Genomic DNA, 15,028 nt, shown 5'->3' on the forward strand with positions numbered 1-15,028 from the left:
GGCAGAAAAATGTTGGCTGCTTTCAAAAGGAATGAATACTATAATTTAACAAGACTTTAGAAGGACTCAGTCAGGGGTAGTGGGATTTAGAGCTGGATTTGTAGGTTAGGACCATTAAATGTTATATCACCATTAGGACCATTAATGGTATATCATAGGTCCATGTAAAATATATCATTATACATATATTAATTCATTATTATTAATATTTTAATATAGTACATATTAAATATAAGTATATATTACATGAGACTTATGAAAAATAATCAATATGATCGGAGCTTTGCTTAACAGGCTTAACCTTGAAGAATTATACAGCACAAATGGATAGGAGACAAGAACAGACAAAAATCTACCGTAATATCCCAGGTGAAAATTAATGAAAACTTGAATCATGGTGGTTTTAACGCATATGGAGAAAGATGAGAATAAATGCCCCGGACCTACATTGTGGACATAGTTAAATATATGGATAGGAACTACTTGAATACAGAGTCATGTCAAATTCAGACAAGTACATTTTCAAGCAGCAGAGAATAGTGTCACAATCGGAGAAATAACATCTCTGGGCTCAGCTGCAGTACAGCAGTACTTAACTTCCAGTATCATTTTGCTAATATATAATATACAGAGGGTGTCAGAAAATAGCATACACATTTTAAGAAAGGAAAAAGCTGTATTAAAATTGTAATACTCAATATATATCAATAACAAAAGATGAATACAAGTCACATTTGACTTCTGCAATTACAAGAGGTGCTCAGAATGGTTACCATCAGCGTCCAGACACTTCTGATGATGACAAACTACTTCTTGAGCAACGCTGACCAAAGTGTCCACTTACATACATTTTTTGACACCCCCGGTACATATATGTGTGTATGTGTGTGTGTGTGCGCGTGTGTGTATTTAGCACAGTGCCTAGAAATTTAAAGCATTCAGTAAATATTAGCTATTCTTATTAAGTGACCAATAGAATGATCAAGTATGAAAAATGGCATGCCTGTATAATACCCTTTGTATTTGTTTATAAGAAAAAGTTATTAAAATTTCAAATGCTACAGAAATACATAGTACATATATTAGCAAACACTGCAGACAACTTATAACAAGTTTGATATTTCTATCTATTTTTTTCTAGTCCCACAACAATGCATTATTATTATTTGTATTTGTACACTATTAGGATTATTCAACGCAACTTCTTACCTTTTGTAAGAAGGTAAGTGGAATGTTTGGGAGCTGTTTCCAGGCCACAACACATAGTTGTCTCATATTCTTTTTAATACTACTACTTATTTCACTGCATTAACGTGCCATAGAAGATCTAAGGGGACACTCGAGAAACTTGGTGGAGATTCACACCCACCAGTGCATATGGTGCCTTTGTGTAAATTAGAACAGTTGCACCCCATAGGTGGTTACAGCTCCACAGATGTATATCTTGATTAGCACACCATAAACTGGATTTTAAACTCCCCGCTTTGTTCCTTGCTGGACACCAATGGCAGAGAATCTATACAACCATTAGCAAAGCTGGGTGTAACTGCCAAACCAATGTTTAAAATCTTTTGTGCAGCTCAGAAAAGAGCATGAGCTTCAAGCTATAGATTTATTTATTTTTCCACAGAAGTCATGGTTGAAGCCTTGGATGGATGAGAAATGGATGAGACTTTCATGGGAGAGATTGTATAAAGAAAATATATTAAAGGGTGATAACTCCAAAACCGTCTGTGAGAATGGAATCAGGGAGAGTAAACAAGAAACAGAGAGGGACAGAGGGAGACAGAATAATGATATATAGATGATATAATACACTCTAATAGAAATAACATATAATGATAGAATCAATAATTCGATCATCTTTTAGACTACATATGCAGATATTCATGTGTATATGTCACGTTTATATCAAGGTACCACTTGCAGTCTGAACCCCTGCTCTCTGATTTCTCCTTCTGAATTCAGAAGCTGAAATAATTCAGAACAATGTTTGGATAAATTCCTCGCTATCTGAACTGTCGTTATCACCTACTAGAAACTCAGGAATCAAACAGATTCTGATAATGTGGTGCCCTCCCTCTTCAAGCTTGCTATCTGAATTCAGAAAACAAATAGATTTGAATTATGAGGAACATCTGGATATAAATTGTAATTTTAACTTAAAACCTGAAGCAGCAAACGAAAATTTCCCCAACACCTGGCCCATTTAGCTATGAGTAGGGATTTTGTTCTAATAACTGATTGTTTTTGTCTGTCTTACATATTTGCATTTGGTTCTTAAGAATGTGCTCTTAAGTAAGTGTTTATTTTTGAAAAATAAAAATGTTCTCTTTATTTTCTAAAATATCTTCTTCAATTACTTCCTCTAATATCCAAAATTTATCTAGTTTCCTTTTCTAAAGCTGTCAATAGTATGAATTTTTCTAAACTGATTTCATCAGGTTTCTAACTCTATCTTGTTATCATCAATCAATCATGCCTTACTTACAGAAATTTCTTTTACCAATTGCCATTAGTATAGAGAATCAAGAATTCAAACTTTAGTGTCTTTTGATTTTATTTTTAGTATTTCATTATGAAATATAAATTTCATTATGAAGTAAAAGCAAACCTTTCCTTGTACTTACTTTAAAAATCACTAATTATTTATAAATGATTTATTGTTAAAAAACTAAGGTAACTTTATTACTATTATTATTATTATTTTAATTATTTACTTATTTTTTTGCTGGATCTGTGCCTTCCTAAGTAGGAATTCAGGTCAAGTCCCATGGAAATTAATTATAATCAATGACAATAAATATATTGAAATTAATAATGACTACATATTTCCTTTCCTCTCATTTGTATAAATCACTTGAAACAAAATGAAAGCATTCAGAAAGGTACAATATTTTGAGACTAATTTTAATGATTTAAAATGTATTTATTCTATGCACAATCAAATGAACCATACTTCATACAAGGTACTACAGTAATATTTGAGGGCTAAAACTGTATTAAAAACAATGGTCAAAAACATGTTCTCCACTTTTGTTCTCAAGTGCTGTTTTCCCATGTTACGTGTAATTGAACTATTCAGTAGCCATTTCTGGAGCAAATATTCAGAGCCTCACTTCTATGGAACATTTTAGTTTCAGCATAAATACTTCAGGCAAATGGTCTCACTACACCTTTTCTTTTGACAAACAGAAATTGTATCACTCTCATACTAAGCCAGACTTTCATATTAGTAGTCACCAAGCCTTTTATTTATCCTTATCAATATACTATTTTGAGGGATTTACCCAAACTAAATGTAAACTTACATGATAATCAAAATTAAAAATGATAAGACACAAATAAACATTTAATATTTTCTTTTGAACACTTCAGGAATGAGCACTCTCACTTTATAAATAATTTGCATATTCTCTCTCATAAAAGGACTGAGTTTTTTTCTTGTCAGTATCCATTATCTTAGAGTTTCTTTTCTTCTATGATGACTGGGAGTTATGGGACTCTTACTTTTTAGTTTTTATTAAACCATCCAATTTGCTAAGCTGATCTGGTTATCAAAAAGCGCTACATACTTCTTAAACTGTTGCGCCACCATTTATGCTTTTCACACTGCTAGCCTTTAATTCACATGGAACTCATTCTTCCTGTAGTTAAAGGTCCATTATTTCTAAAGTTTAAAATTGTTAAACCTGCAGAGGGTAAGGGGGGAGGGAAGCAGTAGATGAGGATAAAGGGGATCCAATATATGGTGATGGAAGGAGAACTGATTCTGGGTGGTGAGCACACAAAGGGATTTATAGATGATGTAATACAGAATTGTACACCTGAAATCTATGTAACTTTACTAACAATTGCCACCCCAATAAACTTTAATTTAAAAAAATGTCAAACCTGGAACAAACAAAAACATATATAAACTACTCAATTGCTCCAGGTTATTTTAAAGAACAGTGAGTTTGTACTGGATAAGATTTTTAGCCTGGTTTGAAAATGTGCATATTGTTTGTGTGTGTAATGTAAATGTGAATATTATTTTGATAAGTATCCCTTGATAATACATAATTAATTACATTAACTTTCACTTCTTTATTTAAAAGTGGGAAGATTTTGATGAACTGTTTTAGTACGTCCACTATTAGTAATAACTATATTTACATTATTGGAATAAACGTCTTTTAAAAAAGTTGCCTTGAAACTAAAATGTGAGAAAGCAAGAGAGAGTGAGACACAAAGAGAGAGAAGAGCGAGCTATTTTAGTGGCCTACACAGATTAAATTTGATATATATATATTTATAAATTTGTTATATACATTCTAATAACCCAAGTTTATTTGTGAACTAATAGCCAAAAGAAGCAAAATCTTCTAAAGGAAAACAACTCTTTACATCTCAGAGACAATTATGAAACACTTTCTTAGAGGCATAACAGCAAAATAAATGGATTCAATGATGCCACTAAACACAGGTACATGATTTTTAGAAGAAAAGAATAATAAGGACCTGAGGGGAAATACATTTCTCTCTCCACGGAATTAACTTCATTTGTAATATTTTCTAAATTTAACAGATATTTTACATGTTTTCCAATTTCAGAGCTATGTTTTACTTCTCCAAAGGACTGGCATTCTGACTATAGTCTTTCTAAATCCCCATCTCAGTAGCTCACAGGCCACTAGCTCTTCATAATTTTTCTTTCATCAATTAGTGACAGATCTGAACCATCAGAAATGAGAAAACTTGACTTTGGCAACTAGTTTCAACGGGCCTTGTTCAGTGGCATATACAGAAAGTAATTTATTTTTTGTGACAGTTTTAATGAAAGTGACATGAAACACAAGGAATATCATCTTAGCGATATTGCGCCTCAAAAGAGGAGAAAGGTTGGTATGTTACCTCCTGATTAGCAGCAGCTAGTTCTTCTTCCAGTGCAGAGACTCTTTCTAAAGAAACCCTCAGTCGCTCCCTTACCTGGAAGAAAAAACAAAACATGTGCTGTAATGTACATCCTATTCATGTCAATCTGTGCTGCATCTGTCATTAACATCATCAGAGATGGTCACATTTGGCTACTATTAAAGTGATATTTATAACCCCAGGTGCTCAGGAATACTATGAACACATTTTCACCTCACTGTATCAAGGGATTTCCTTGCAAGCATGTCCTTTAGTGTTTCAATGATAGATTTCCCTGTGGGGTTGGAGATCGACTGTTGTGTTCTAAATTCTGATGCATAGTTAAGTGGAGGCAAAGTTCAAAGGCATACTATGAATTCATCTGAAAAATAGTCACCGATTAAGTGTTAAGACATAGGCATAAAACTTTCTACTTCTTTAAATTAATAAACGAGTTTTCATTCGACATTTACTACCTAACTTCAAAAATGATCTGTCTATATGAAAAGGATCCTTAGAATCTGAAAAATGTAGTCCATTGTTATGTTTTGTATTAATTAGAGATCTACATTGTTATTAATAGATTGGAAAGTATTGAATTACTCTGGAATTCTTAACTAGCTTCCAGATACCAAAGATCAAACCATTATATTTTATAGAACCAAAGACTCTGCACATTTAGTTTGAAAAGAATTACAATTTACTTATTTTAGTCTATTTTATTTTTCGTTGCCTAAAAAAGGAATTATGATTTATAAATGTTTCACATATTAATGAAACGCAAGTGTTTCTTTTATTCTTCCTTTCTTTGAACTTTTAAAATTGTTATATTTATTACATATTCATAGCTATAGATATGCTGCATATAACATTTATCCAAAAAGATAAATATTTTATCATGTAAAATATTACACCTATAAAGAACTTCAGAGAAATAAATTTGATTGAATTAAAATGAATAACTACAGCAGCTTCATTTTCCTTAGAAAACATGTTCTGAAAAATTGTAGCTTCAGTGCAATTTATGGTGAGCTTCTGAGTACTTATGAATTAACACAGATTTTTCCATAGGAATATTTTCCTACAGTATTTGCATAGTGAACATATATTTTAATATATAATTATAATCTCTGCTAAACTTAGTAAAAAGGAGGTAGGATCCAAAAGGGTAACTTTTCTAAGGTATAAAGAATCCTAACATTTTATCTTGTGTGCATAGCTGGAACTTTATTGATAGGAAAAAAAAGTCTCTCTGACATGGCTCTTAGCTTTTTGCTCTGCTTTGAGCATAGCTTCAGAAGAATGCCATAATTACCTTTATTTTTTTGGTTGGATTTGTTGTTTTTTTGTTTCCTAAATGTAAGTATACCGTAGATAGCCTTGGCTCTATTTTTTTTTTTATTTAACCATGTTTAATTTATTTTTGCATAGTCTTTAAGTTAAGATATATTGATTGCTTATTTATAGAGCTATAGTGTAACCCCCAAATTATTTATGTACATCTAGACTATTTGGTTTCTGATTTCATCTGTTACATTTATTTTATTCATAATAGTATAAAAATAAAAAGAAACATTTTTTTCTTTCTCAAAGGATCGTTCAAGACCACGAAAATTTTGTCCCTGGCAATTAAAATAAGTCCCTAAAAATGACAAATGTGTTTCAGGATGAAAAGGGACTTTGGTGGGAGAAGTATACATTTCAAAATGAAATTGAGTCATGGCAGGGTTTCATTTTGGAATTATCAGTCTTGTAACAGAAAACATTGTGAGGAAATCTCCGTAGACCAAAAGTTCAAAAAAAAACACAAAAAAACAAAAAAACAAAAAAGGTTCAAATCCAGTTTTGGCACTGTGATATTAGATCATGGAAATAAATGTGGAGTGCATATATACTTAATATTTTTGTTGTATTTCCCATACATATCAAATGTATATAGATATTTTAAAATAGTCAATGATATCTGAGTGATTGCAAAGCACGTATTTCTCATTTCCTTCAGCCCATGGAATGGGTGAACACACTGGAGAGTGATTTTAAAATTACTGTTGGCCTTAGTTAATTGTGAAAAATTCGACCCTGTAACTCAGTGGATGTATAAATAAGGACATTGATCATGAAGACTGACAGTCATTGTAATTTTCCATTGCTACCCCCAATTTTTTATACTTTAGTTAGCTCTTCATGTGTTCTAAAACCTGTACAGTAAAGTTGGTAGTCTTTTACCCTCAAGAAATAGTTGCATCTTCATTTGATATTCTATCTATATTTTAATATAATATCCATAACACTTAAAGTAGAATATTGTAATTGCTTGTCTATATGTCTGTCTCGCCATCCCTCCCTATCCCCATAAGAAGCTGTGAACTGTTCTTTGTTAGCAAAATCTTATGAAGGTGCTTAGGCACATATTACTCCCTTAATAACTAAATGAAATACTATTTCAAACAAGCATGAGGACCAACAGTGATAACCACATCATGGCAGATCACACCTAATCCCCATGGTAACTATAAGGTAGGTACTATTATTCTTTCCTTATTCAAATAAGAGGAAACTGATGCTTAGAGAAGCCACTTATACAGGTCTGTCCAACTCCAGAGCCCTAAGTCATAACACTTTTTTCTTTAGACTGTTCAGCATTACTTAATCGATAAGCAGTTCAGTTTTCCCTGAACTCACCAATGTCCAAGGCACTTCTCGTGAGTTATTAAATAGTATTGTAGCTCCTGGGGCCACAGTATAAAATATATCATTTAATTATGCTAAGTTCGCTGAACTGACTCAATTATTTCTAGATTCTAAGCTGTACAACAACCATTTTCTTCTTAAATGTACTCACACTCATTAGGTTATTTGTCTTAAATGCTGCTTATTGCTTTCTATTCATTCCTTTATAAAAGTATCCCTCATTTAAATGGTGTGGAGTTCTTCTAGGCAGCATCCAAAACCATACATTGTCAAGTACCTTCATTCAAGACATGTAACATTTTTTGTGAACAGGCTATGCTTTCCTTATAGCTCTGAGTTATTTTACATATTGGTCATACTATTTAGAGTATGTTTATTTCTCTGCTTAAAACCCCCTAAGATTTTCTAATACCCACATCACTTGTCACCCATTCTGTGAAGACATTCTCAACTTTCTTGTCACTTTCTCAAGCAGATTAAGTCACAACTTTTTCTGTGACTCCATTTCGCATTGTACACATCTCCTCTTAGCAAGATCTGTTACTGACGTGAATTTCCAGCACTAATTATAAACTCCTCAATTGTAAGAAGAATGCATTATCTAGCTTTGTGTGACAAACATCTGCCAAGGATTCTGACACATAGTAGATATTCTATACAGTCCTGCAAATTCTTAACAATGTACTTTTGTGATAAGAAAAGGGATATAATTTGAAACTTGACATTAAATATATTAAATGATTTGATAAACAATATTAGTTGATATTATATTTATCAGGGATCTTCAAATAATTTTCATTTCTGGCTTTTCAACATTATTCACAAACTAGTTGCCTCTCAGAGCTAAAATGAAAAATAAAATACAATTTCTTCTTAATAATCCAGAAGACATAATTATAGTTATCATTATGTACACATTCCACGTAATCCCCTGCTCGAAGAACATCTGAAAGACCAATGATAAAAGTATACATGTATATAAATATTAAATAGAGCAAAAGGGTCTGCATGTCAAAACCTAGATATAACTGGGAAATAATCCCTAGTTTGGATTTTAATGCTCAGAAATTGTCAACTACTTTACAATAAAGTGCCCCAATTCCCACTCTACAAAATCGAATGTTTTATTCATTTTAAAAGCTTCATTCTTTGAAATTTCAACAAAATTGAAATCATGTCACAGCCTTACTAATCTCCAAGGATATTATCATCATTTTGGCTTATCTATGTCAGTGGAATTTATTTGAGTAACAGCTAAAAGACGCTTTACAGCTACATTTAAAAAAACCTGAAGTGGGATTTTCTACTAAAAATACATATTCAGAACTAAGATATTAGAGGCTTAAAAAAATGGTTTGCTTCTAATATAAACCTCTGAAGGTAAAATCCATTCACTTTACATCTCAAGATATGTTTAACTGCCAATTAGTAGTTTCCAATGTTGGTATGTATATGCATGCATTTCAGAGAGAAATGCAGTGAGAGAAAATGAGAGAGAGTGAGGGTGAGAGAGAGTGAGAGAGTGAGAGAGTGTGAGAGAGAGAGACGCTGAATGACAATATTAAATTTCAAATGGCCATGTGGAATAGGCTCATAATGTACCATACAGGAAGTCTAACTTGATAAGCCACATTGTCAGGGATATTAATCACAACATAGTTATGAATACTACCTGTATACACACAATAAGTCAGTTGCCTTTTTCAAACAAATGATTTGCTATAGCTCACGTGCGCTCCTGGGAGCTGACTTCAGGAGTCAGGTGCATCAAGGATGGAGACAGGAATGGCTGAGGACAAAACTAATTAAGCTGAACTCTGGTCGATGCTATACCTTTTCAGTAAGGTTTTTCTTTCATTTCAGCTTTCTGAGGTATAACTAACATGTAAAATTGTAGGAATCCTTTTCCCATACGGTACCTTTTCATCCAAGGCTTTGTGGTGCTCAAACAAAGATTTCAGCGCCTTCAGAACTTCAACTTCACTGGAAACTCCTGAGGGGGACTGGGCTTGCCGTTTCACCACCGTCATTCTCAGTGACCGTTCATGGCGTGACACAAGGCACTCCAAATGCTCCAGTAACAGCTATCGGGTTTAACAGAAACATAATTATCTTACAGATACAGGTCACTAATAGTATCTCGTGATACTCCCAGATTATTTACTACAGGTAGCAGCAAAAAAGTTCAAGCCTAAGTGGAAACCGGGTTCATAAAATACATTCAAAGTAAATTGTATTTCTATCAAATAACAAGTGACTGAATTGGAAAATATAATGTAAATTTTATGCATTCTTTTTAGAAAACTGAATAATTTCAAACCTGCATAATTTCAGTGTGGATTCAGTAGAAGTGTAACACGACATAATTGTGTGCGATCCAATATGATAATTATTAAAGAACACTGCCCAATGCATGATGAACTTGTTAAGAGAATTAGTGTTGAAAGGTAAAATTAAATTCATTTACATCTGTGCATTTAAAATTTTTGAATTGAAGGAAATGAATATAATCGTCATGTTGCTTGAAATGTGATTAGAGTGATAATCACATTACTATAGTAATTGTAATGATAATCACTAATGATTTTATGCACAATTAATTCTTAGATTATATAATAGAAAAATACACACAACCAACTGGAATATAGTCACAGATTTGTAATAGTCATTTTGGGAAAAGATGTGAAAAAGACATACTTTTTACACTAATTACTCTAGAGCCTACATTCCCCCAGAGTTGCCTCTCGAGCCTTGATAGAGATCAAGGGTAGATAGAAAGACATCCAGTGGACTGTGTTTCAGTCTGTTTCAGACTCTGTGCTCTGACTTTTCCCAGAGAAATCTGCTTTTAAATGTTTTATAAGTTGGGGTTTCGCTTTTGTTTTATTTAATAATGGAGTTGTGCCACTAAAAACAAAAATACATGAAAATAAAATAAAACAGCTGAGTTATCAGTTATTAAAATTTTTCTAGTGAAGAACAACACACAGTCAGAAAGTTTTGTAGAAGAGATTTTCAGAAGATGATGAAAGCATAGGGTAACAAATGGTGTCTAAACAAAATGAAGCATAAGTTACTCAGACAAAAGAGGAAAAAGCAGATAGATACTGGGGTTGAAAGAAGTACAGAAAACAATTTTCTTTTTCTCAGGATTTTTTTCCTAAAGCTTACAATGTAATGAATATTTTTGGTTTCCTTGATGCCCCTGTTAGATTCAGTGTTGTGTATTAGTATCACATTTCTTAGTGCTTACTAAGGTACTGTTCCTAATTACAGTTCAAAGTGTCAGAAAACTTTGCCACGCCATTGGTACAAAAGAGCACAAATATCTGAGATTGTAAATGCATATAGATCAGTAGGTAAGAGTCCTATATAAGGATCAAAATAATAAATAGTAATAGAAATTCAATGTGAAAATGACACAATCATTAATACTTCAAGGAGTTTTCCTTTTATTTATCAACCTCTGATTATATTCACGGTATTGTTCTCTTGAATTCTTCAGATACATGCATGTATTGGTTAAACCCATACTGTTGCACATAGGTTATGTGACAGTGTATGAACTTAAGCCTGTCTGTTTCTCGGGCATCATCTGGTGTTAGTCTTTTTCTGGCAAAGGATGCTCTAACCACACCAGCCTACTTTTGGTTCCTGAACATGCCAAGCCTTTGCATATGCTGTACCCTCTGACTGTAGTACTCTTTGGCACCTCATTTGGCCAGCTCTTTCTCATTCTTTAATCTCAGTTTAAGTGTCACCCTCTTAAGGAAACATTTGCTCTCTGCTCTATGTAAAGTAGGTCTTTTCTCTTCCCAGCCTCCGTAATTCTCTATTTAAATCTCTTGCTTCATTTCTTCATAACATCTCACGATGTGTAATTTCTTAAGGAATAGTTTCACTAAATGTTATTGTTTCCTCTTTAAAATATAAACTCCATGAGGGTGGGAACCATGTCTGTCTTGATTTTCTTGATCTCTGTATTCGGTTTCGTTTCTGACATATTTATCATCTTCTGATAAATACTTGTTGAATGACTAGAAACAATGATAACTGGGATAGATTTTCCAGTGTACATACTGGTCTGTATCAAAGCTAAATCTGCAGCTATGGTTAATTGGTATCATTTCCTAAAAGCTTCAGCTATTCAAATTGTTATACACATGTATGTGTTAGATAGATGATATAGTAATATAGAAACAAGTCTTATAATGAAATGAAAACTCGTTTCTCTAACTGCGAATTAAAGATGTGTTAATTTGTACAGTAATTTAATAACTCTTTGAACATAGTTATTAACATAGTAGCATGACACTGTGTGTAGCATGAACGTGGTAGCGCATGACACTGTGTAGGATACAGAAATGTATAAGATATAATCCTCATTCTCTAGGAAAGAAACACAATATGAGTATTATACTGAAGTTATAAAAGAAATCTGTTATTAGAGACTTCCTAAACCTTTTGATCTCACTGTTTACGTCTGGCAAGTTCCTCATATCGCTAATCCCACCTTCCCAACATAGAACACAAAAAAACTTCAATTCTCAGTGTTCAGTGCCACAGAGGTTCTACTAATTATACACCCCTGCAAGAAATGAGCTGTCTGAATAAGTTATAAGCTGTATAAATAAGTTGGTTAAGGCATCTATTTTTTTCAGTGGGAGGTGGCAAAGGAATCATGATTTTTATACTGAAAAGGAGAAACAATCCCCTTATCAACTTTGCCATGATGTTTTAAAATTTGATCGTGAAAGTTCACGTTACAGATTGTTATTAAGAATTTCTTAATATCAATTAAAAACCACTGTCTCCTTCAACTAGAAGGTGAATTATGTTATCTGCAATGACAAATGCTGTGACACTAAAGTAACTAGTTGTACCTACTGCTACCTTTCCTTGTAATAGTCATCTGCCATGACTTGGGTCACCCTCTCCATTGTTCCCTAAATATGTTAGCAAGTAAATAATTGTCATTTTTCCTAGCAATACTTAAGTCATAATAACTGGTGATTGTTATTATTCATTTAGATGATTTCCCCAGCCTATTGGTCTCTAAATTTCCAATGGTTTCAACTTCCGTAACTCACTTTCATGGTTTCACTGTAGATTCTACTGTTATCAATAATTTCATACTGTACTGCCATAATTTCAGCTTTTATTATATAACTCACAAGTCATTACATTTTAATTCACTTATTTAAATGCTCAAACTCTAAAAATATTTGCACCCTCAATCTCTTTATCATAGGAAGTTGTTACTGCTTCTCATCACACTCACTCCTTCCTCATATTAAAATTTATAGCTAGGTCTTTAAATTCACTCCTTTTCATGTTCCTGCAAATTCCAGAATCTGACCACTTTCCACCTACATCCACTGTTACCACCTGAGTCAAAGACACATAATCACCCCCCTGAATTATTAATAGCTTTTTAACTGGTCCTCCTGCTTTCATCATTCCTGTTCATCAGACTGTCCTCAAAACACTATTTAAGATAAAATGTAAGTTAGGTCACATACCTCTGCTCATATCCTCAATGTCTTCTCCTTTGGTTCAAGTAATAGCCAAAGCCCTTGCATGTACAAAACGGATCTAAATTGTCTGAACTCATCTCCAATTCTTGCTCATTCCAATCTAGCTGCATTGAGTTCCTTTCAGTTTGGCTTTGTTTTATTTCATGAAACATATCAGACATCCATGCTCTCTTATCAGGTACTTTGTGTTTGCTGTTTCTCTGCCTAAAACATTTTTTTTCAGATGCCCACATGCCCACCCCATTTCACCTCTCTGTTATGTTTTTACTCAAATCTACCTTTCTACATGACTTTCCCTGGTGACCTCTTGCACTAAATATCCTCTTCCCAGCTTTATTTTTCCTCCTTAGCATTTGTCCATATTTAGTGTACCATTTATTTTATATAGTTATCTTGTTTACTGTCTCTCTGTCAAGAAAAACAATATAAGGTCTATGATGAAAGAAGTTTTTTTTTTATTCTGTGGTGTTCATTGCTATACTGTCAGTGTCTAGAAGATAGACACATAATAGATGTACATACATTTTTGTTGAATGAATAAATGAACCCTGATTAAAATAGTAGTCTTTAACAGTATGTTTGTAAGTAACAACGCCTCAGACAAATGGGAATCTGGGTATCTGATCTAGGTAGGTTTGTCAAAGTAATGATTCGATTAACATCAAAAGAAGAGACATTATCTTCCTTTGTACATGGAAGTAAAATAGTAATTTAAATGATCACCTGAGTTATTCTAAAATGAGGTGCCTCTGACAGTAAGGCTTTGATGGGCTGAATCATAGCTACAATAGACCATTTTAAATGGCACCAAGAATGTAAGGACAATGAGGTAAGCTGGATGCCTTGAACAGCACTAAAGAATTAAAGAAAGAAAATGAAAAGTTTAAGGTTTGAAGTTTTTTAGGTCAAGGCTCAGAGAACCCAGAAATTTCTATAGCTGCCCATAATAGCCCCTTATTGAGGTCCCAAGACATAACAGAAAGAAGATAAAGAGCCTGATCTAGGAGAGGTCACTGAATTACAATGTCTGATGAATCACAGCCTTACCAGGTACCCTGTGTGGAGATTGTGGAACCACTCTAAAAATAAAAGGTATTACAAGAACTAGAAAAAGAACATTTGGAAAGATTCACATGAGTCTGAATTAATCTTATTCTCGAAATCCCAAGGTCCCCATACTTCTCTGATAAGCTCTATGCTGTTTGTCTTGATGACCATCACTTAAAACATTTATCTTAGAAAATAAAACTTCTGCTCTCCAAGTCCCCCCCTAAACACCCTTCCTTGTCTGCAGACTAGGAAGACTAGAACACCAAGGGATATATTACAAAGTCTAACCTAAGAAGAAAGTCTTCTAATCAAAAGACTTGTATGACTTTGCCAATTTATAATCTCAGAAATCTGGAGATATATGTAGAAATAGATGCTAAATAGTACTGGGACAGGAAAGAAAAAAACAAAAATATTGATCTGGGTAAATTAATCATTGTGACTGTATCAGAGAATCTGGATTTAACTTTGATATTAAGCAACTGGGAGTGGTTGCAACTGTTTTTTGTTGGCTAACTAAAATAGAAACTCAGTGGTCTGAAATAAGACCATTTTTAGAATAAGTGAAGGCAAGAATCCAGAAATTCCTTGGGCATAAGGTAGAAGATGAAAACTAAAGATTTATGGAGTTAAAATTGGAGAATTTTGCCTACCTGTAAATATTTCTTTTAGATGAAAGTGTGACACTATCTTCGCTCAGCCCCGGAGAAATGTATTAGTAGGAAGAGAGCTCTGAACCTACAAAATCCCCATAATGTCAGTTCATTATAGACAAGGGATGAAAAGGGAGAGATGCTGGTACTAAACGAACTCCATGCTTTTCCTGTGGATGACAGATCCTGCAGCAGCAGAGG

At 33.3% G+C, this 15,028-nt stretch overlaps 1 protein-coding gene across 14 annotated transcripts in view; it reads right to left on the reverse strand.

The window, feature by feature from the left end:
* The window catches only part of PPFIA2 (PTPRF interacting protein alpha 2), a 463,335-nt gene that overhangs the window by 171,608 nt on the left and 276,699 nt on the right, over positions 1 to 15,028 (reverse strand). For all 14 annotated transcript variants that reach the window (XM_081060602.1, XM_081060606.1, XM_081060596.1 and 11 more), the window contains 2 exons: positions 9,507 to 9,671; positions 4,897 to 4,971 (listed from right to left, as the gene is read on the reverse strand). In XM_081060602.1, coding sequence (XP_080916728.1) covers positions 4,897 to 4,971; positions 9,507 to 9,671 — 240 coding nt within the window. The remainder of the gene's footprint in view (positions 1 to 4,896; positions 4,972 to 9,506; positions 9,672 to 15,028) is intronic.

The sequence above is a fragment of the Rhinolophus hipposideros genome (genome assembly GCF_964194185.1).
Source record: "Rhinolophus hipposideros genome assembly, chromosome: 9".
Taxonomy (NCBI): domain Eukaryota; kingdom Metazoa; phylum Chordata; class Mammalia; order Chiroptera; family Rhinolophidae; genus Rhinolophus; species Rhinolophus hipposideros.